At 33.9% G+C, this 23,084-nt stretch overlaps 1 protein-coding gene across 1 annotated transcript in view; it reads left to right on the top strand.

Moving 5' to 3' along the window:
* Positions 1 to 23,084, top strand: part of LOC148309138 (uncharacterized) — a 74,121-nt gene that overhangs the window by 18,931 nt on the left and 32,106 nt on the right. The window contains exon 3 of the mRNA XM_088260589.1: positions 20,683 to 20,874. Within this exon, the coding sequence (XP_088116715.1) occupies positions 20,683 to 20,874 (192 nt within the window). The remainder of the gene's footprint in view (positions 1 to 20,682; positions 20,875 to 23,084) is intronic.

Here is a 23,084-nt window from a genome sequence, read left to right as displayed (position 1 = left end):
ATATCAAAGCTCACTCTCAAGGACCTACATGAGTCATGTAACTCACGACCTACCTGGTGGTAAGAGCTTCACCTTCTCGGAGTCCAGTAGAGGTCCTCCAAGGATGTGACTTCGTTTGCGAGCGAGTGCGTCACTGTTATAGAGAATTTGGACTGGTGTTTCGTTCTCCTTTTTCATTATTTACAAAAATACTTCACTTTCAAAGTATTTTTGTGAGCCTAAGCGGCTCATTATTAGAAATATGTATCAAATTGTGGTAGAGTGGGTTCGAACCCAGAAACTCTGACTCAAGAGTCCGCGACAATAGCCACGGGAGCACAACCTGACACACGTCGTGTAACACGTGCATGTGAAGAATAATATCGGTGTCTGGGTATTTACAGGGCTTGCGATCTGTCTTAGGCTGGCCTAAGTGTAACCTTCACCATTAATTGACAAATTGACACCACTCAAATTTCGAATCTTGCGTGTATCCTTTAATTGACACGTTCTTTCAGATGTGAGTTCTCGGCGTATATGTATCCATGATATTTTTTACTCATTCTGATAAGTAATACTATTTACTCATTTTATGTAGTTCGTAGTCACGTATGTTCATATAATACAGGATATGACATTGTGTAAACTTGCGGGCAAAAATCCTTGACTGCACTTACTCGATATCATGTTCCTTGTTCACTTTAATTGCGTCTCGCAGTACTATCACAAAACATATTAATCGTGGAAGCTGAGGGCTTTATCTTGGAATCTCAACCTCGACGGGCGATACAATCAAGGAACGACTTCTTCAGAAAAAGTCGTTGGTCTTAGATTTGTTTAGATCATTTAGACACAACTCCAGATGTATGCGCAGTTGAATCTAGTCCTCACCAAAACGTTACATTTCCATTATAAATGGCTTTAAGTAATCAGGAATTCTAGCTTGTAATTTTTTTACGTTTTGGTGCGATTTAACGATTTCATATTAGTTTAACACAGGATTGGTCACGTTTTATCGCAACTTTAATTAAGATTTCGATAGAATACAGTAAACAGAGCAGATTTGCATTTAAAGGATTTTTTGTGCAATATTGAAAATGTTACCTTCTGGTGAGGACCTCCACATTTCGTCTATATCCGAATCCGTTGGGCCAACTGAAGAATACGCGCAGCGCGCGTACAATACACACATGGGTGTATAATTTTAGCCTTTTACGTGCGAGATTTGTTCGCCGGCGGAGTCAACACCCGTTACAGGCATACATGATGTATGCATTGTACACTACTATACACGGCACATACTCGAGTGTATTCAAATCCATTACACCGGAAAATATGATCATCGCGTTCTGGCCATTTTGGGTAATGACCGCGCTGGACAGTTGACGCGCTGCTTTCGCTTTGCTCTTTATCCATTATTTTTATTGAAGTGAAACTTCTTAGGCGGCGAATTGATTTTAAATATGAAAGATAGCGTGAATGTGAAAATATAAGTGTCCTTCAGTTAGTGTTTTAAGGAAATGGCGCTATGTAATTTTTTAAAAGTGTAATCCAAGGCGAGGATTCGATAATTGGACGAAATTTGATAATGAAATTTCAAGGACGCGTCACGTTTATTGGGCACATTTCGTTGCATGTGAAAAAAGAAAGATATAAAATGTTCACTTTGATATTTCATGAAATTGTAATTATTTAAAACATAAATAGTAAATCAACTCACAATTCGGCATAGGCTATAAAACTTATAAAGTTGAAGCTTATGTAGGTCCATGATAAGCGGTGTTGCATAAGCCGTAGCTAGATGTCAGAGTAACTTAGACGTTAGGTAATTCAAAAAAATCACAGCATCATGTTTTGATATCTGTTAATTGTAAAATTCTTGCTCTCTTCATTTTGCGAAATTTTGAGACTTAATCATAGATATTTATTTTTTGTAATTGGATATGGAACCGGCCAATACTGGAGCGTGTATGTTGAAAATATTGGGAATCAACGACCGCGGACAAGGTGGGTTAGTCTAAAGCTGACAGGTGCTAACCAAAGCTGAATATTTTCGATCGGCTACCATTACAAGACCATACCGCAAGCGAAAGTCGATATCCAGCTCGCGATTCCGATACGAAATCGGCAACCAGTTTCCTCGTACTTGATGAAACTGCATTTTGTAATTCGATCCCACAAGGTCTAATTACATTATCCCGACGGATTTTTTTTGTTCGTATATTGTCATAATTTGTATGCGCTTTTGTCGTGAGTTTGTTGTTTATTTTTCTGGGTGTGATTGTGCAAATGTTACTAGTTGAATTCACGTTTTAGGCCCATACTTTGTGGCACATTTTATAGTTTATAACTTTGTAAAAATAATAAAACAGCAACTTTTAACCAAACCACTTTTTAATACTATTTTTCCAACCGGTTACGACAAATAGTACGAAAAATAATGTGGTCAAAATCAATTTTTTGTAGTTGTTTTAAAATTGAACTCTTTGAGGCACAAATATTTGTAACAGTAAGGGGGAGATATCAATTTACAAATTCAAAAAACGCGACCGGTTGCGCGAGAAGCCAGACGTGTTGTCTGCACAATGCACATTTTTGAAACACTTATTGGAATTGGTTTTCGGTGAGATTATATCCCAGCATAAGCAGCATATTTTTAACTTAATATTTACCCGCTACAGGGCAGAAAGTGTTGTTTTAGAATTTTGAAGAAAAGGCATCGTTTAATTATTTTTTTAAAAATACTAAATATTTTTCAAATGGAGAAAAAACATTCAGGTTTTACCTAAAAAGTTCTGCCGCACAGTAAAAAAATTTAATAAGTGTCTTCATATTTATTTTTCATGCATTTATTTTACTTTTAAACTTTTAAAATGATCTCCTGAAAAATCAAGTTTTTTTATATATGGCGTTGTTGAAAGGAGTGAGCGATATGTCATCAGTAGGATGAATAAACCATTTTCTGGTAGAATAAATAAATTTAATGAAATGTACAGTGGAACCTTAATATATTGTGAGACCTGATTTTTTTCTCTTTTCTGCTTTAAAAAAAGTATTTTGCATATCTACCCTTCCATAACAAATTGCTTTGTTATTGTTATTTTTATAGTATACACTTTTTTTGAATATGACTTATTTTCCTTTCTTCACGTCTCGATTGAAAGATAAGCTAGAATAATCAAGAGGGGAGTGTACAAACACGCTACATCACAATTAGTTACTTAAAATGACAAACTGTTTTGAGCATACATGCACAAATTATACATAATTAGATAGAAGAGACTTGTTCACATTCTGCTGATTTTACGATGTTTTTTATCACGCCCATTTTTGCTTATTTTTACTCTACGATTGAGCTCTTTTTACGATTGTATACAAATTAATGCAATGATGAATAGGAAGAACATTTTTCTGTATTTTTAATAGCTATAAGATTTTTTTTCTTTTTACCCTTATTCGCACCCAATGGTGCATAGGCCACTGCATTGTAGCGATGCAGAGTTATCTTGATCGTTAACTGCATGAAGGCAAGATGATCAGCCATGCGCTTCTTGTCCAGAGTGATATAAAAAGTTCTCACTTCTTTAATTTAAGAGCCAAGAGAGTTGCAAATTCTCACTTAATTAAATTTAAGAACCAACGGACCAAAAGAGTTGGAAATTCTCACTTATTTATTTTAACACTTCGAAACGTGTTCATACAGTTAACCCATTTAATCGTTCACCTTGACAATTTATTAATTTATTCTAGTATTTTAAAACTATATTTTAATACAAAAGTACAAAACCGTATTCAGTTCTCGGCTCGACGCGCGTTCCTATACGAAATTCTCGCTCGTTCGCACTTTTTGTTTATATTCAAAGAGTGTGTGATTGCGTTTTTCTGCGGTAATTGTTTATAAATTAAAACACGTGAAAGTAATTGCTCAGTTAATTGGGTGTTTTGAATTGTAATTAATTATAGTTATTTACAGCCGAGCTCCACCCTAAAATGTAAAATGTTACTCTTGTTAAATATATAATGTGTACACATGTTTCTAAGATATCGCAATCGTTTGTGCATATGTGCAAATATGGTTTGTAGAATTTGTAGCGGAAGAGCATATCGTAAACTCCTTTCAAGAACGTCATAAAACAAAAAACTTGATTTTTCAGGAGAACGTTTTTAAAGTTTAAAAATATAATACAATGTATTAAAAATAAATATCAAGCCACTTATTGAACTTTTTAATGTGCAATAGATCTTTTTAGGTAAAACCTGAATGTTTTTTCTCCATTTGAAAAATATTTAGTATATTTAAAAAAATAATTAAACAAAACCTTTTTTTTCAAAATACAAAAACAACACTTTCTGCCCTGTAGCGGGTAAATATTAGGTTAAAAATATGCCACTTTTGCTGGGATATGGTACATTGTGGGCATTCCGAAAACATGCACAACTGAAAATTGACGATTTTTTATATGTGACGTTGTTGGAAGGAGTGAGCGATGTGTACTAGGCATTTAATTTTTTTTTTTTTTTTTCTTCGATCTTAAATATGTGTAGGAAGATTATTGAAATATTTGGTACCCAAATATTTTAATTTCTATTGGAATTGTTTGGTTTTGCATTTTGCTATTCGTTTATTCTCCGTTGTTTTATAGAATTATTATCACTGTTTATTTTTTTATTGGAAATTATTTTTTTAGACATATTATGTACCACATCATTGTGCATATCTTATCGTATGCATAGATTTGCATCGAAAGAAAACAATAATTGTCGAATTCACTAACAATTAAAAATTAAATTGTGCGCAATAAACGTCGATTATTCGCTATCGAAAGCGGAAAACCGACATGCCCTAGAATCAACGCGCTGATAATACTTTGGTCACCAAAGGATATGGTGACGATTAGATTAAATTTCGTATCGCGGTCAAGTCGGTGAAATCCTGTATGAATATCATATTAATATTTTATGTCTGGTAAAGTAAGACACACGAATGCATATTGCTGACCGATATTTTCAGAACTGCAACTTGGCAACCATGGATATATTGAGAATTGCCAACCTGGCGAAATTTCAGAAAGGTCTCTCACCCTGAGCCGCCTTGATCAATTCTTAGCGAAAATAATGATTACATATGAAAACGTGATATGTGACAGAGACATACTTATTTCCGTCGGTTTCATGTACACTGGCAGATATATGAATCTATATGGCTAACCAGTATTTTCAGAATTGCAACCTGGCAACCATGGATATAATTAGAATTGCCAATCTGGCGGAGAGGTCACTTCACCCTAGGCTGACATTATTAATTCTAAACATGCGACGGCATCACATATGAGAGGGAAAGACTGTTTTCTGCCACTTTGATATGCGACTAAAAAAACACTTTATTATTATAATACAGAATTAAACAGATCACCGTAAAATACTAATCCCTTTCACTGCCTACACCGGGGCACTTCTAGGAAATTTGGTGGTGAACTTATTTTTTTAAATTTATTTAGATTGGCAGTGGCAGGGATATTGAAAGCTTTTAAGTGTAAATTCACAGTAAAATCAGGATTCAATTTTGTTTCACATTTTCAATAAATATCCCGACTTAGTAAAAAAATTGCTTTGAAAGAAAAGGTCTGTCACGAAGCCTAGATGCTTCTGTATGAGATTTGGGAATGCGGTTGGACAGCTTTCAATATAGATCACCGCAAAATGCATAACTGACGAGACATTATGGACGATAATAATTACTCTCAGATATCACAAGAATGTCAGATGTCCGCCTCCGTAGTGTAATGGTCAGCACGCTCGGCTACCTTTCTGGAGGTCCTGGGTTCGATTCCCAAGGGGGTAGAATAAATATAAGTGATTTTTTCACTGTAATATTTATTCAATATTATAACCCTGGACTGGTACCTGAAGCAGAGGGCTGATCACCTTTCCTTCATGTGTAAACGATCAAGATAACACTGCGTTTATATGACGCAGTGCCTTATGCACCATTGGGGTGCGGATAAGGGTTTTATTATTATTATTATTATCACAAGAAAGCACATCCCAACAAAGCACATAAATTACAATAAACACACTTTATAGTAACGTACATAGAACCACAAGTTCCAAAACACAGAAACGCATCTAACAAAACTTAACACATACCTTTCTTGGTCAAAAGAAACATAGATTATTATGCAATAAAATTGTACTACCTGTTTCCATTATTCATAAAGACATCAAATAATGAAACTATGTATAAAAAGTCTATTCATAAATGGATAATAGTGGTGGGTAGATCTGAAATAGGTCGTATCATTCGCCTATGTCTTATTTGATTGCATGAATGAGAGTAGAACACTTCAATATATCGTTCCAAACATTTTTAATTTGTTGCCGACGGGGGGTAAGAGGTCAAAATAAAATATGAAACAAAGGCAAAATAAAGGAATGGTTACATGATCAAGAGTAAATTCTATGAAAATTGTAAAATTGTTTTTTTTTGTATGGTTTAAATAGATAAAATAATAATAATTATAAAACCCTTATCCGCACCCCAATGGTGCATAGGGCACTGCGTCATATAAACGCAGTGTTATCTTGATGGTTTACACATGAAGGAAAGGTGATCAGCCCTCTGCTTCAGGTACCAGTCCAGGGTAATATTGAATAAATATGACAGTGAAAAAATCACTTATATTTATTTTACCCCCCTTGGGAATCGAACCCGGGACCTCCAGAACGGTAGCCGAGCGTGCTGACCATTACTCTACGGAGGCGGACGTTTTTTTTTTGCATGGTTAAAATAGATAAAAAACAGTAAAAAAAACGTATGTGAAAAGAACTCCACCGACAAGACACACAAGGTGGCTTGGTGGGTCTCTGCAAAAAAATATATGTGAACTATGTTTATGAATTTTTAAAGAAATGTATTTGTATGTATGTATGTAGATAACAAATAAATTTTTCAATTTAAACAATTTTCTTTCATATAGTTTTATAAACAAATATCGAAGAAAATTCCTTTTTTCTCAAAACACGTACGTGGATGACGTTTGGATTAGCCAGCTGGCACTGTATTCGGATTTTCCTCGACTTCCTTCAAAGTCGCTCGAGTACTGTTTACATTCGATTTAACAGAACGTTTCCACATAAGACCGACACCATATCCGCATAAACACTGATTCACAATTCGCTTAGTCAACGACACATGTACGTATTTACTCCTAATTTACGAGTATAGGCACAGCCATATCTCTATCGTCAGAAGGATTGTGGTATTTACTTTGTCAATCCAAATCTGTAGCACTCCTTAAGGCCTTACTCGCAATAAAAATAATTAAGTTTGCGACCGGCAGCGCTGAGAGCCGCACGTCAGTTCACGTCCATTTTTTTTTAAAATATACATGTATTGTTTAAATAATAAAATCAAACACTGATTTTTAGAGTCGACTTAATCGTATTTTCGTTCGCCTCCATAGTGTAATGGTCAGCATGCTTGGCTACCGTACTGGAAGTCTTGGGTTCGATTCCCAGGGGGGTCAAATAAATATAAGTTATTTTTTCACTATTATATGTATTCAATATTACCTTGGACTGGTACCGGAAGCGGAGGGCTGATCACCTTTCCTTCATGTGTTAACGATCAAGATAACACTGCGTTTAATGATGCAGTGCCCTATGCACCATTGGAGTGCGGATAAGGGTTTGAATGAAATCGTATTTTATTATTAAAAACACAAGAATCCAATTTGTGGCTATTATTTCGCCTTTTTATGGCCGAAACAATTGTCACAATTTTTATTTTTATCTGTTTTTAATAATAAAATTCAATTTAGTAGACTCTAAAAAGCAGTGCTAATATTTTATATATAAATAACTATCATTTTGGTCACAGTCATCTTCAATAAATGTTTTGATATAATAAAATAACAACTAAGTATGTAGTTTTTTTCCATCAAACTGGGTTAGTTATTCAGTTAGTCAGATGTCGGTTACGACCAAACCCGGTTGCTGGTCAAATAAAATTCATGCGGAAAAAAACTACATAAGTATCTAGTTATTATTTTATTCTATAAAATGCAGTTCCACCAAAAAATGTCAGTACAAAACTTGAATATAATAAATGTTTTGATTTTTTCATACGAATCGAAATGATTATTACAAATTTATACAAAAAACAATTATTGAGTTATACAGGTGATAATTCATTGAAGGTTCTTCAGTAGCTTCGATTGTATTCATACGGGTATAAATCTGATAACGAAATAAATAAATACACATCCTAACACGCTATATTCACTTCCTTTACACCAGTAAGCCTCTCAGAAACACATTGTTCTACATATGTTGTTCCTGTATCCGATAAATAAAATTGATTTCATACATTTCACCTTCCGCTAGTTCTTACTCTTATTACATTTCATTTCATGTGTTACATGATATATTTTATGGTTGATTCTTCCTACAAAATTATTACATCATATATCATGAATGTACGTACAATATTCGTGAAAATCGCTTTGAATATAAATATTAATATGAACTTTAATGTTTGTATGTTTTATTATTACATATTTATTATTTCTTGGAAACAAGCTGTACCCGGCCATGGGTCGCTATGGCTCAGTCAAGTCTCAATGGAAAAAAATAATTTTTATTTATTTTTTAATCACAAAATTTCTTTAATTTCACAATGCTTGTGAAGAAATGAAAATATTTAAACGTTTTGCTTGTGTCCAAATACTTGTTCACAAATCTGGATTATCTCCAATTATAGGAATTATTTTTCATGTTATTTTTTTTTACATCTCAACATAGATAAAGAATAATATGTAAATCTGGGCATTTATAATGTCCAGACTTCCATCAAGACTTTCAAATAATCTTACATACATTTCATGAAGGTCTCTGTTAAATAAAATTTAAAAAAACAACTCAACCACAGATTGTGCTGAGAACTCGCGTGCGAAAGAATGAATCAATTGAAGGATAAATACAACTTCCGGTGCGGTTGTCAATCCTGGGTGTAATGGTGAATGTAACTCGTGTGTTAAGTGATCACTTACGACAGGTCGTTAGCCCTGTTCCGCATATGTTTTTAATTTAATATGGTAACAAAAGTTTTTTTTTCTAATTTTAATTCATTTTCTTGACATTTCTACTTTTACAATCCTAAACTTAATAATGCAGTTCTCTCCAATAAAGAGACTAAGCTCTTGTGCTTGGAGAGGGACTAACACTTATTATTTAATGTTTATGTTTGTTATTTTATTTATTGTTTTGGCATTAACTTTGTGGTAAGACATGTTACAATGATTAAGGAAAACACTTCGTTTTTTACCACTTGAGTTTTATTATAGACTACATGTTTCAGAAGTTAAACTTCCATCATTCAGGTCTGTATAATACAGATGCTACAGCTGCGTTAGAATAGATGATGTGTGCAGTGAACCATTTGAGGTCTCTACTGGGGTGAAGCAAGGCTGTGTACTAGCCCCATTTCTCTTCATCATCATGTTTGACTTCATCCTACGAATGTCAATTCCACCGGATCGAGGAATTGCAGTGAGTCCTGCTCAGAAATTATGCGATTTAGAATATGCGGACGATGCAGTTCTAATAGATACATCGATCGGAGCCCTGCAAGATATAATTGACTCCCTCCAAATAAACTCCGCTCGGTTAGGCCTAAGAGTGAACGCCAAAAAGACCAATGTCATGTGCAACTCAGCCTGTCCGGACCGAGATCAACATCTTACTTGTGAGGGACGAGCGCTCGTTCGAGTCGACACCTTCAGATACCTTGGAACACTCATGGTGGAGGATGGTAGTGTCCAGAAGGAACTGAATGTACGGCTCGGAATGGCAGGAGCTATATTCAATAAAATGCGCAATGTCTGGGACTCACTGCTTTATTCGACAAAAACCAAGTGTCGTCTCTTTAACGCCTGCATCCTAACAGTGTTGCTGTACGGATGTGAGTCGTGGCACCTCACCAAAGCTCAAAGCAAGAAACTAGCAAGTTTTGAAAATAGATGCCTGAGGCGAATACTGGGTATAAAGTGGTATGACTTCGTCAGGAATGACGATGTGAGGAGAAGAACTCAACAGCCCCTCATACTGGAAGTCCTGAAGAGAAGAAGGTGGACATGGTTGGGACATGTCCTTAGAATGCCACCTGAGGGCATCAACCCCTCATGTCTCTTCTTCCAACCCCGAGGATTCCGGCGCCCCGGAAGGCCGCTGACGACCATTCACCGACTATACTCAGCGGAACTTCGAGACGCCGGACTGACCTGGGAGGAAGCCAAGGAGATGGCGCGTGACAGAGTGACTTGGAGACGACTCGTGTTGGCCATATGCTCCACCTAGGGAGCGAACATGGAAAAAGAAGAAGAAGATAATACAGACCTGAATGATGGAAGTTTAACTTCTGAAACATGTAGTCTATAGTAAAACTCAAGTGGTAAAAAACGAAGTGTTTTCCTGAATCATTGTTTTATGTTTGTTGTTTAATTTATTTTTATTACAAATATTTTTTGTGTAATACTTCTTCATCTTTGTTGAGATATCAGTGTGTGTGAATTTAGTTATTAAGTGATCCTACCTGTAATTGAAGGCCGAGGTTTTGGTTTATAGTGAAACAAAGTACGTAATTCGTCGGTGAAGGTTATACAAAAAATGCCCTTGCATTGTAAATTTCGAAATAACTAGCGATTGTTTTATTCGATCAAAAACCGAACAATACGAGATCGGCTTCCTTCTTTTCCTCGTTATTTAAAAAAAATCAAAGATCGTCATAGGAGACGAGTTAATTAGTTTTTTCTGGTCTGGTTTTAATTGCTCAAATCATCAGCTACATAAAAAATATGTTTTCAGGCGTTTCCCAGTATGTAAAAATAATTCAATTAAAGAGTTCTGATTTTGTATAGTCCAACACAGATGGATGTTGTGAACTCATGTGCACTTGTGTCTAGATTGACCATATATCTAGGCATTTCAAAAAGTTGAGTAGTGTGGTTGTCAATCATGGGTAGAATGGTGAATATTTCACTTGTGTAAAGTGATCACTTAACCAGCCTATTAGAATTCCTAAATGTGTGAAAAAGTATTTGGACACACTCAAATGTTTTAAAACAACAACAACAGCGGCACAACCTCCCACCTTGATGGCCAAAATACACCGGAGTTATCGTCGGTATATCGACGATCAAGCCTTTGGCAAAGTATACCAAAGTCGCTATATCGATTCTCAGCACTCTAACGGTTAAAAAAATCAAGTAAAATTTTTAACTGGAATGAGGACACGATGCAGGGAATAATAATCGGTCTGAGCTCTTTTAGTATAGATTTTTCCTTATATGGTCAAATATTAGCGTGATTTCGGAAAATTAGTAATATTTATTATTATTATTTATATTTACGCGGTCGGGAATTGACGTCCGCGATTGTATCACGCGCCCGCTGCATTTATGCAAGTCGATGATGGGGAACACATTTTTCTCGGAAATAGTATGATGTACGCAGTTCGTGTTTGTTTACTTAAAGTAAGGCGAGGCATCACATTACTTGGGAGTATGTAAATACATGCAAGATAGTGATTCCTGTGGTTGAACCAACATATGTATGTGCACGTATATTCGAATCGAAAGTAAATACATTGAAACTAGGCATGGGCGATAGGATTAAATAACGAGTTTTTTATTAAGTTTTACTTGGTAAATACCACTTTTTGTTAAATTCGAAATCGTTTCGATGCATTCTGCTTCATTACTGGGTTTGAAAATGACGAAAAACGTGTGACAGTAGATTTTTAGAAATTGGTGTAATGACCAAGTATTGTGAAACTTAAAAATATATATTTAATTTGATCGTCCTTTGCCTTAGATCAATTAAGAATTGTATATTTACTCGTATTTACCAAGCAAAATTCAAATCAAGAGCGGATGGACACTGGTATTTACAAAGCAAAATTCAAATTAAGAACGAATGGTTACTCCTATTTACCAAGCAAAATTCAAACTAAGAACGGGTAGATACTCGTGTTTACCGAGCAAAATTCAAATTAAGAACGGATAGATACTCGATATTGGTAAATACCAAACAAAATTCAAACTAAGAACGGATAGATACTCTTATTTACCAAGCTCAATTCAAATTAAAAACGGATAGACACTCGTATTTACCAAGAAGTGAATGCCGAATCAATTAATGGCACAAAATCTCGACTGCCGAATCGATCGATGGAACAAGATCTCATTTGATTTTCGATCGACCGTCTTGTCCTTTCGACGGGTGAGTGTGAGTGAGGGGACCGTCTGGGCGAGGAAGGGGGGGGGGGCTGGAAGACCGGTTCGGCGGTGCATTCCGACAGCTCGGAAGGGCAGACAGACACGCACCGACACCGCCTTGCGCGCGTGTGTGCGCACATATGCGCACACTAGCGCACGTCGCCGTCACAGCGACAGGCCGCTTAGTGCGTAATTAATTCTGAAATTCTCTCCGATTCTTGACTGGTGGTCGTCCTCACAAAACTTGACGACAGTCTCTTGCGTATGATTCGACTCGTAGGGATGCGACTAATGGGTGACTGTTACTTTTTCGATTATTCGATTGGGATGGTAATCGCTACTTTCCTCGATTTATTTTATTTTATTTGGAAATTTTACTGGACAGTTACATATCAAGTCATTCACATAAACAAGTATGTATTACGAAATAAGTAATTGCACTTAAGACGGGATATACGATAGCCCACAACTTAATTTTCTTTTGACCCAGGTAACATTTAACATATTTTTTTGTTTATTTAAAACACCGTTTTAGTATTGAAAAAATAAGTTTTCCTTCGAAGTAAATATATGGTTTTGAAAAGAAAAGAGTTATTGAAAGGTAAGGAGTTTTTAAAAAAATGTAAAATTATTTTTTCAATATATATATATTTTTTAATAAATTCTAATGTATATTATAAAAAAATGTACGCGGAATCCACGTGTGACTTCTCGCGCAGCCGGTCGCTTCCTTAATGTATTTTTGAGAGTACACCTTTGATGTATTTTTTTGTGATTTGCAAAGAAATCAATTTTATTTAAATTTTCTATGGATATCTTTGTTTTGATTCAATTACAAAATTGTGAATGTAATAAAATTAAATGTGTATACATACAATGAAGAGTCATTTTCATAGCATTCTCAACGCCTCCTTGTATCCGATTACTTATACTCTATAACCGTGGGATTTTTAGTATAATTGCATTCAATCACAAACATCACAAATGTACTGGCTTAAGTATTTTATTCTTTATTTGAAACATTATCATTATTATTGTTATTTTTTTGTTATTTATAAAAATACTTCAATTTCATACTATTTCTGTGAGCCTAAGCGGCTCATTATTAGAAATAGGTATCAAATTGTGGTAGAGTGGGTTCGAATCGAGAAACATTGAAATAAGAGTCCGCGACACTAACCACGGGACTACAACCCGACTTAACATCCATTCCTTCCATTCGTTTCCGAAGGATGTATGTATGCACTGTTTTAGGGTTCCTTTTCTATGTTAGTTGTAATTTTGATGAGAGTTGAATTTTAGCAGAGAATTTGTGAAATTTACATAAACATCTACTATACGTAAATTGATATTTCAGCCGTATTGATATTTCATCCAGTGTCTGAAATAAATAATAATAAAATTGTCTCATTTTATTAATTGATTCGGCAGTCACTTTGTGGTAGTATACAGGTAAAATTTTATTCTGTTAATTTAAGTATATAAAGGAACTGAGTAAAAAAAAAAACATTAAAATAAAAATATTTTTTTATATTTTTATTTTTAAAAATCAATAAAATTGTCAAAAAGTATCCATTGTATCTCTGAACCTACATACATCCTAGTGTCATCGACTCTAAAAATTACACTCAATCAAAAACCTTAATATTTATTAACGATAATACTCGTAATTTTCTTCCTAAACAATGGGTCTTCTTCATAGTAATTTATTTATTTGATCCCACGTGTGATTTGATATAAAATTTTAACCGCTCTGCGCATTTGCGGTGTGAAATCTCCAGTTAGCGTCAGGGCGGCAACACGGGAAATGCTGACTAGACCCGCGTGTTAATGATCTATCTTGACATTGGCCTTTACATCACCAAACGTGTCAAGTATCCGCTTTTCTCACACACTCGTAGGCCTATTCAGATTCATATCCGTTGATTTTTATTTATTATTCGACATGTCAAGAATTCCAAGAATTGCAGTATTAAAAGACATACACCAATTCTTTAGGAAGTACCTAATACATATAACGTGGTGATATTTTTCTTCGTAAATTGGGTGTAAATAATATGTAAAGTGGGTGTATAATAATAAAATAAACAATGTGTTGCTTTGTAATTAAAGAAACGACAATAAAAGTTTATTCTTAATTAATCTTTACAATAATTTTCTATCTATCTGATTCTGACAGTTAACAATATTATATTTTTTCTATCAGATGTCTTTTGTTTTATTCAGTGCGACGCATGCGACATCTGGTGGTAGAACTGCTTTATGTTGGTACTATTTGTAAGTACTTAATATAATGTATAGGTAGGTACCTAGGTATTTTATTACATACATATGACCAGGGCTGTGTATATACGAGTATATAATTTATTTCATCATACACAAATTTTATCATCATCGTCATATTATTATGACTCATGATTAGCAAATTCACAATTAAGTATCCCATTTTACAACATATCGTTCACTCCTTTTAAGTACGTCATAAATCATTAAACTTGATATTTCAGGAGATCGTTTTTAAAGTATAAAAATATAATAAAATGTATTAAAAATAAATAAAAAGCCGCTTATTGAACTTTTTACTGTGCAACAGCTCTTTTTAGGTAAAACCTGAATGTTTTTTCTCCATTTGAAATGTGCGGTTTCCTATTTCGTATAGGGAAAGAATTTAATGATATACGCACCCTTAGAAATTTGTATTTTAAAATGTATAAAAAATAAATATAAAGCCACTTATTGAACTTTTTACTGTGCAACAGTTCTTTTTGGGTAAAACCAGAATGTTTTTTCTCAATTTGAAAAATATTTAGTAAATTAAAAAAAAAAATTAACGATACCTTTTCTTAAAAATGCAAAAACAATACTTTCTACCCTGCTGCGGGTAAATATTAAGTTAAAAATATACCGCATTTGCTGGGATATAGTACATTTTCTGGGCATTCCGAGAACACGCACAACTGAATATTTAAGATTTTTGATATAAGTATGACGTTGTGTAAAAGGAGTGAGGAGTTGAGTAAGGAGTTTTCAAAAAAAATATTTTTAAAGAATGTATATTCTATATTTTTTTGTTTTTTAGAATATGTATGTAATAAAATACCTAGGTACCTACCTATACATTTTATTAAGTACTTACATATAGTACCTACATAAAACAGATCTACTACCAGATGTCGCACTGAAGAAACAAAAGACATCAGATAGAAAAATATAATATTCTGAACTGTCAGAATCAGATAGATAGAAAAATATTGTAAAGATTAATTAAGAATAAACTTTTATTGTTGTTACCTTAATTACAAAGCAACACGTAAGATGTTACCTGGAATAAGAGAAAAATTAGTTGCGATGCAATTAACGAATATCGGGCCTTAATGCAAGTGTCTTCGTAATAATTTATAGATAGAAGCAGGACATTTGCTTTGAATTGAATATACAACATGTACGAATAATAATTGACACCCATTCATTTAAAATAACGACGCATGTGATTAATTTTAATTAATTTGTAGGCTGCCTGAAGTGACATTTATTGGATAATTATTATGATAATGCAACAGATTCCGTATAAATTATAGACAGCCAATCAGATAAGGCGTGTGGAAACGCATCTAATGTGCCCTGTAGATTTTTTTTATGTATTGGGTCATATTAAAAGTTTCTCGAATGTTTTTCGCAGATACTTTGTGACGGATTTTATAAACTTTATAAAATAAAACAACTTTGTTTTTAACACTTTTTATTGGTACAGTTTATCCAACCGGTTTCGACTAGAACTTTGTCATCATCAGGATTTATGTACTAAATTATAAAACATTGAAATACTCATAGTTAATTACCCTTCCCTTCCTTTCCTTCAAAAACTTCTTCGCACTCCGTACACCATATGAAATTGAAATCACTAGAATTTCACTAGAGACATCTATGGTGAAATGAAAGAAGCTTTTTTATCGAGCAGAGACTCTTTCATTTGTATGTACAAACAAATAATATTAAAAAATAATAAAAATTGTATTAACAAGTTAGTATTCGGCTCAACACAGGCCATGCCTAAAGAGCCGTAATACATATAGTAAATGTATATATGAAATAAATATGTATCTATGTATTTATGAAATAAATATAATAAATCAATAAATAAATAAATGTGGGGTCCGAATTCTGGATTATAATCACATATGTACATAAGAGACGCTAGAAAATATCCTTTTCATTTTATTATAATTTTAGCTTCTAATTTGACCAGTTAATTTATTTACAACATTCAGCGTGTCCAAATACTTGCTCACAAATCTGAATTATCTCCTATTAAGAGTTTTTTGACAAATAATTTAATTTTTTTAAATACTCTCAATTGGAGATAATCCACATTTGTGAACAAGTATTTGGACACACTCAAAATGTTGTAACTCCTTATAACATTCCCTAAGATGAAGAGGTACCTATCTCAACGTTGTAGGGGGGTTCGCTGGCTAGTTACTAAATGGTTTATCGCGTTTCGTAATACTTTCCATGTTTATCCACCGTTCCTTATTCGCGTTGATATTTCAAATCAGCAAATTGGTTCAGGTAAGCCTTTGAAGCGTAGTTATGCAATGTAATACCAAGCGGCCTTGCTAAAATCAGCATCGCCGGCACTAGTATCTGTAGAAAGTAATGGTCCGATCCAGTGGTCGCCCACTTTTTCGAGAAAAGGGCCGGATAGATTTTTTGATTGAATGAAAATAAATTTTGAAGTCGATTAAAATAATAATTTATGTATGCTCATTTTATTATATCGAAATATTTATTTTATTGTAGGAATATCTTATTCATCTTCTTCCTGGGTACGGCTCTCCTCGTCCTCAGGTTATGTCCTTCTGTCCTGGATAACGTCACCTAGGCCATGGCCTTATCTAATTCATATATACAGCATATATATAATTAAAAAAAAGAGATAGGTAATAATTGAGGCCTTTTGACTGTCAAATTTATTTATTTATACTGTATGTAGTTCTTGTATTTTACTTTTTCATAGATCTTGTTTTATCAATAAAAATTTATTTTTCATCATCCACATACTTACAATTATATATTTTTTAAACGGTCCTCGCTGGGGTTTCCAGAGATCGTTTTTAAAGTTTAAAAATATAATAAAATATATTAAAAATAAATATCAAGCCACTTATTGAACATTTTACTGTGCAACATTTCTTTTTAGGTAAAACTTGAATGTTTTTTTTCCATTTGAAAAATGTTTAGTATATTTAAAAACATAATAAAACAATGTCTTTTCTTCAAAATGCAAACACAACACTTTCTGCCCTGTAGCGGGTAAATATTAAGTTTAAAATATGCCGCTTTTGTTGGGATATAGTACATTTTCTGGGCATTCCGAAAACATGCACAACTGAAAATTGATGATTTTTGATATATGACGTTGTTTAAAGGAGTGAGCGATATACCCCATGTTTTTCATTTTGTATCCACTAGCTACTACTCATCAAATTCATCTTATACTTGGAGTAAGCCTTGTGGCCCTTTTTAATTTCATCAAATTCCGATTGATTAATTAAAATATAACTGCCGTGAATTCACAGCCAAATAACAAAATTGTATAAAATTAATATATTAATTATTTATACGCCAAAATCGGGAATTGAAAAAATGAATTTTATGAGCCGTATGAACTTTTTTCGGACCACATGTTGGTGACCACTGGTCTAATCAACCACTTAGCATTAATAAGAAATTGCATAATAAATTTGTTCCTTATCACGGCTTAGAAATCTGCACACTTTGGCAACACTGCACAATGAAAATACCTGCGCCGCACATGGAAAGTATCGCGACACTTTATAAAAACGACAAATTCACCTAATATCAATGTATAATCTTTCTTATACGAATGCTCGATCCTTTTTGCTACCGCGCGCCGTTTTCTTTGCCGCTCAAAACTGCGTCGAATCATTTCACCACCTGATCGCGAGATGCGAAAAAAATGGCCAGTGAAATTCTACCGCTTTGTAGAAATGTCGATTTGTCACCGGTGCAAATTGACGGGACGGTCGTTCCATTTCTTCCCTTTTGATTAAGTACCCCTCGCGCTTTCGCCCTTTCTCCCCGCGTTTCCGATCTCGTGGGAATGCATTTTCCAATGTCAAGTGAACGGCCGGCGAACCTAGAGGCGCGTTCTCACAGGGCCGCGTTTTTTTTTCTTTCGTTCATCGCGATTCAACGTTTCAACGATTCAACCGCGGGTGGAGAATCGACGCCAGACAATGGGAACAATGGTGTTATGTAAATTATGGAGGATATTATTTTTATGAGTTATGTGTTTTGTCCGACGCGTTGCGAATGCAAAGTTATGCTTCTTAGCATTGTACTAGACATTGAAACCTATCGTACAATATTTTGAGTGTATCCAAATAATTGTTCGCAAATCTGGATTATTCGGAGTTATTTTTTACTTTTTTTACATCTCAACGTAGATAAAGAAGAATAAGGCTTGGAGCCTATGATGGTCGTAAGCCCTGTAAATACCCAGATATTTATATTCTTCTTTATCTACCATAAGATGTAAAAAAAATAATATGAAACCTATCTTTTTTTAATGGTTTTGCTTTTTTGTGTCAATATTTTTTTAATAATATAATAGGTGAATACTGAGCACCCTTGAGGTAGTATTTTAAGAAAATATCTCTGTATTAATTATTTTTATTCTTAAACATAGAACGAATGCTTGTTTTAAAATCGCGTTATTGCCTATCGTTTTTCTTTTTTTTTACATGATAATAATGATACAATTATGACAAAGTGATAACTTAAACCGGCCTACGATCGATCGTGAAACTGTAAATGGCCAGACTCCCATTTTCCTCTTCATCTACGTTGTGATATCAACTTGATACATACTAAACCATCTCAACGCACACTTCTTCATTTTGTCGATAATGCTATCTTGGCCTTGCATTCTTTCCTTATTTCACTGTTCGAACATCTATCGTACATGGTTTTGCCGCACTGAGACTGCATTTCGACTGCATTCAGTCTACTTTCATCCTTCTTCTGCCAAATCCACGCTTCACCTCAATACATTAGAATTGAAACCAGGATTCCGTTGTGTACTGCAAGTTTAGTTTTCGGTGATAGGTTTTTTTGCCGTTGAATTGTCAGGTCTGAAACGGCATTTCCATGGGAAAAATCAAACAAAATACATACATGCTACACGGTATGGGCGTGTCTCTCTATGGCTCTGCATTATGTACGTAATAAAACAGCAAATAATATAATACACCTACCTACCTACATATGTTTACGGTCGCACGAACATATTAACATAAAGGTCATGTAACATGTGCTATTTAAAAAAAAAATCAGTGCAGAATTGTCCGATAGGCACCGCTCAGTTATTGATTGCTTTACAACATTTTGAGTGTGTCCAAACACTTGTTTACAAATCTGGACTATCATCAATTATAGTAGTTATATTTTATTTTAATATTTTTTGTATAACCCTTATCCGCACCTAATGGTGCATAGGGCACTGCATAAAATTGACGCAGTGTTATCTTGATCATTACTTACATGAAGGCAAGGTGATTACTCTTGCGCTTCAGGAACCAGTCCAGAGTAATAATAAATAAATATTACCGTGTTAAATCACTAATATTTATTTTCACCCTCCCCCCCTGGGAATCGAACCCGGGACCTCCAGCACGGTAGCTAAACACGCTGACCATTACACCACAGAGGCGGGCAATGGGAATATTTTAATATGAAAAAATAGAAAGTATTTGGAATATTAACACTCAAAATGGTGTAAATAAATTAACTGGTCAAAATATAAGCTAAACCAAAAAAAACCGAAAAGGATATTTTCTAGCGTTTCTTATATATCGCTCACTCCTTTCAAGAACGTCGTAAATTTAAAAAAAAACTTGATTTTTCAGGAGATCGTTTTTTAAGTTTAGATATATAATACAATGTATTAAAAATAAAGATCAAGCCACTACATATATAATACAATGTATTAAAAATAAAGATCAAGCCACTTATTGAACTTTTTACTGTGCAACAGATCTTTTTAGGTAAAACCTGAATGTTTTTTCTCCATTTTAAATAAATAAGTATAGTTTATTAAAAAAAAAATGAACAATACATTTTCTTCAAAATGCATTTTGATATCTGTTGCACAGTAAAAAGTTCAATAAGTGGCTTTATTTTTAATTTTTTACATAGTATTATATTTTTAAACTTTAAAAACGATCTTATGAAAAATCAAGTTATTATGATGTGTGACGTTGAAAGGAGTGAGCGATATGTGAAATTTTGTAAATGAAATGTTACAAATACCTGTTTTTTGTTACACATTATTGTAAACGTATTTTTGTAACTGTTGCGTAAAATTTCCAAATAAATAAAATAACGCTTTCTTTACTTCTTCCAGTCCACTGGTGACGTCATCCTGATTCCCGGTCTGGGCGGGGAGTCCTGTACGGACAGCAGCAACGGGAACGCAGACAGCGGCGACGAGGACTGGACGGGTCGACCGCCATCTCCCTGCGACGTCGCATTCGAGAACGACAACATACTCATCAACGGCAGGAGCAACATCGCCGCCGGGAGAACGAAAGCGAAGGTAATTTTTTTTATCATATTCGTGGTCTCCGCCATCTGACTGCGGACGTATCGTTTCTTGTTTTTTTTTTTTATTTGTATTGATTGTTATTTCATCATTTTTAATTAATGTAACTAACTAATTAACTAAATAACCATCTTGCTACTTCCCCGTCGGGGTAGGCAGAGAGAATCGAACGCCTCTTCTACATTCATGCATCTCCTCATACATACCCGACGATTATAACGACTCCTGACCCGGCCGCTTTCAAGTATTTGACATACCTGATTGTGCCAGGTTTTGCTGGGTCTTCCTCTGCTTCTTTTTCCTACCACTTTTTTCATGCCACTTTTTCTTAAAAATCTATTGTGACACGTGTTTCGATGCATTCCGCATCATTTTCAAACACCGAAACGAATACGACCGTTCTTTTTTAAAATTTAAAACGCTCTTATTCTCTTATACGAGTGTTCCTTTTTTTATTTGAATCATTTCGTTATACTACAAAGTTAATGCCAAATCAATGAACAATGCGTTTCTTTCCGCAATATTATGACGCACGAAATCGCAAATACGGTTGCATTATACGATGACTTATCACTGCATTTAATTGCTAGCGAGTATTTTGATAGTAAACGCACTAATCCACAATGTTTTATTGCACTAAGTTATTTCCCACACCTCTTATCTGGATCCAAATATTGAATTTGCTTATTTAAGGCATCAATTCAATACGTCTTAAATTAGATGTTTACCAAGAATTTCAACAACGAATAAACTATGTAATAGATTTATATTATCCACTGACACTTCGTGATGGAATTGCATTTTTAATATATTATTAGATTAAAACCAATATTTTTAGCTTTTCCACTTTATTTTTATTTGACCAGCGACCGGGTTTCGTCGTTACCGACATCATCAGACTGGTGGGAGGCTAAACAAATTGTTGTTATATATAAAATTATACCAATTAAATTAAAATTATATCAATTATATCAAATCGTGGTTATCAACTCCTGCCTTGTTTTATATATAACATAACAATTTGTATAGCCTCCCACCAGTCTGATGATGTCGGTAACGACGAAACCCGGTCGCTGGTCAAATAAAAATAAAGTGGAAAAGCTAAAAATATTGGTTTTAATCTAATAATATTATAAACTATGCTTACTAGTGAGTTTACTTTATGTTAGCTCTTTTCCATCTAACATTATTTATCGATTTATTGATTAATTTATTTTTTTTATTCACAACACATATTATATAATGCACGTCGTTTTCATGTGTGAGCTCTCGGCAGCATCAATGGTTGATTTGAGTAAGCTTTTTATTTAGCAGACGAAAGAGAAATTTTAGACGCTAACTGGTCAAATTATAAGATTCATTAAAATTGAAAATCATATTTTCAGGCGTCCTCAGTATGTGAAATTGAAAAAAAACTAACAAAGATATTCATATCATTATTATAACACTAGATAACACACTCATATTTTTATTATTGACATATCGCTCACTTCTTTCAACAATGTCATAAATAAAAAAATCATCAATTTTCGCCCAGAATGCCCAGAAAATGTACTATATCCCAGCAAAAGCGGCCTATTTTAAACTTAATATTTACCCGCTACAGGGCAGAAAGTGTTGTTTTTGCATTTCGAAGAAAAGGTATTGTTTAATTCATTTTTTAAATATACTAAAATATTTTTCAAACGGAGAAAAAACATTCAGGTTTTACCTAAAAAGATCTGTTGCACAGCAAACAGTTCAATAAACGGCTTGACATTTATTTTTGATACATTGTATTATATTTTTAAACTTTAACGATCTCCTGAAAATCAAGTTTTTGGTATATGACTTTGTTGAAAGGAGTGAGTGACATGTCAAATAATAAATAAAAATCAACGGATATGAATATTTATTTTTGATACTTTTTTATATTTTTAAACTTTAAAAACGATCTCCTGAAAATCAAGTTTTTTGATAGATGACGTTTATGTATTAATTTTAAATCAAACACAGATTTTTTGAGTCTACTAAGTTACTAAACTTAGTAGACTCAAAAAATCTGTGTTTGATTTAAAATTAATACATAAATTAAAATGGAGTTCTTCAAATTAAACGCCAAATCAATAAATATATATGACGTTGTTGAAAGGAGTGAGCGATATATGTATATATACATAAACGTGCAAACATTAAAATAGTGCATTTAACCCACGGTATGTGGT

The sequence above is a fragment of the Brachycentrus maculatus genome, unplaced genomic scaffold (assembly GCF_059751285.1).
Source record: "Brachycentrus maculatus isolate JH-2025_06_01 unplaced genomic scaffold, ASM5975128v1 h1tg000139l, whole genome shotgun sequence".
NCBI lineage: Eukaryota > Metazoa > Arthropoda > Insecta > Trichoptera > Brachycentridae > Brachycentrus > Brachycentrus maculatus.
This window is presented reverse-complemented; position numbering and strand designations above follow the sequence as displayed.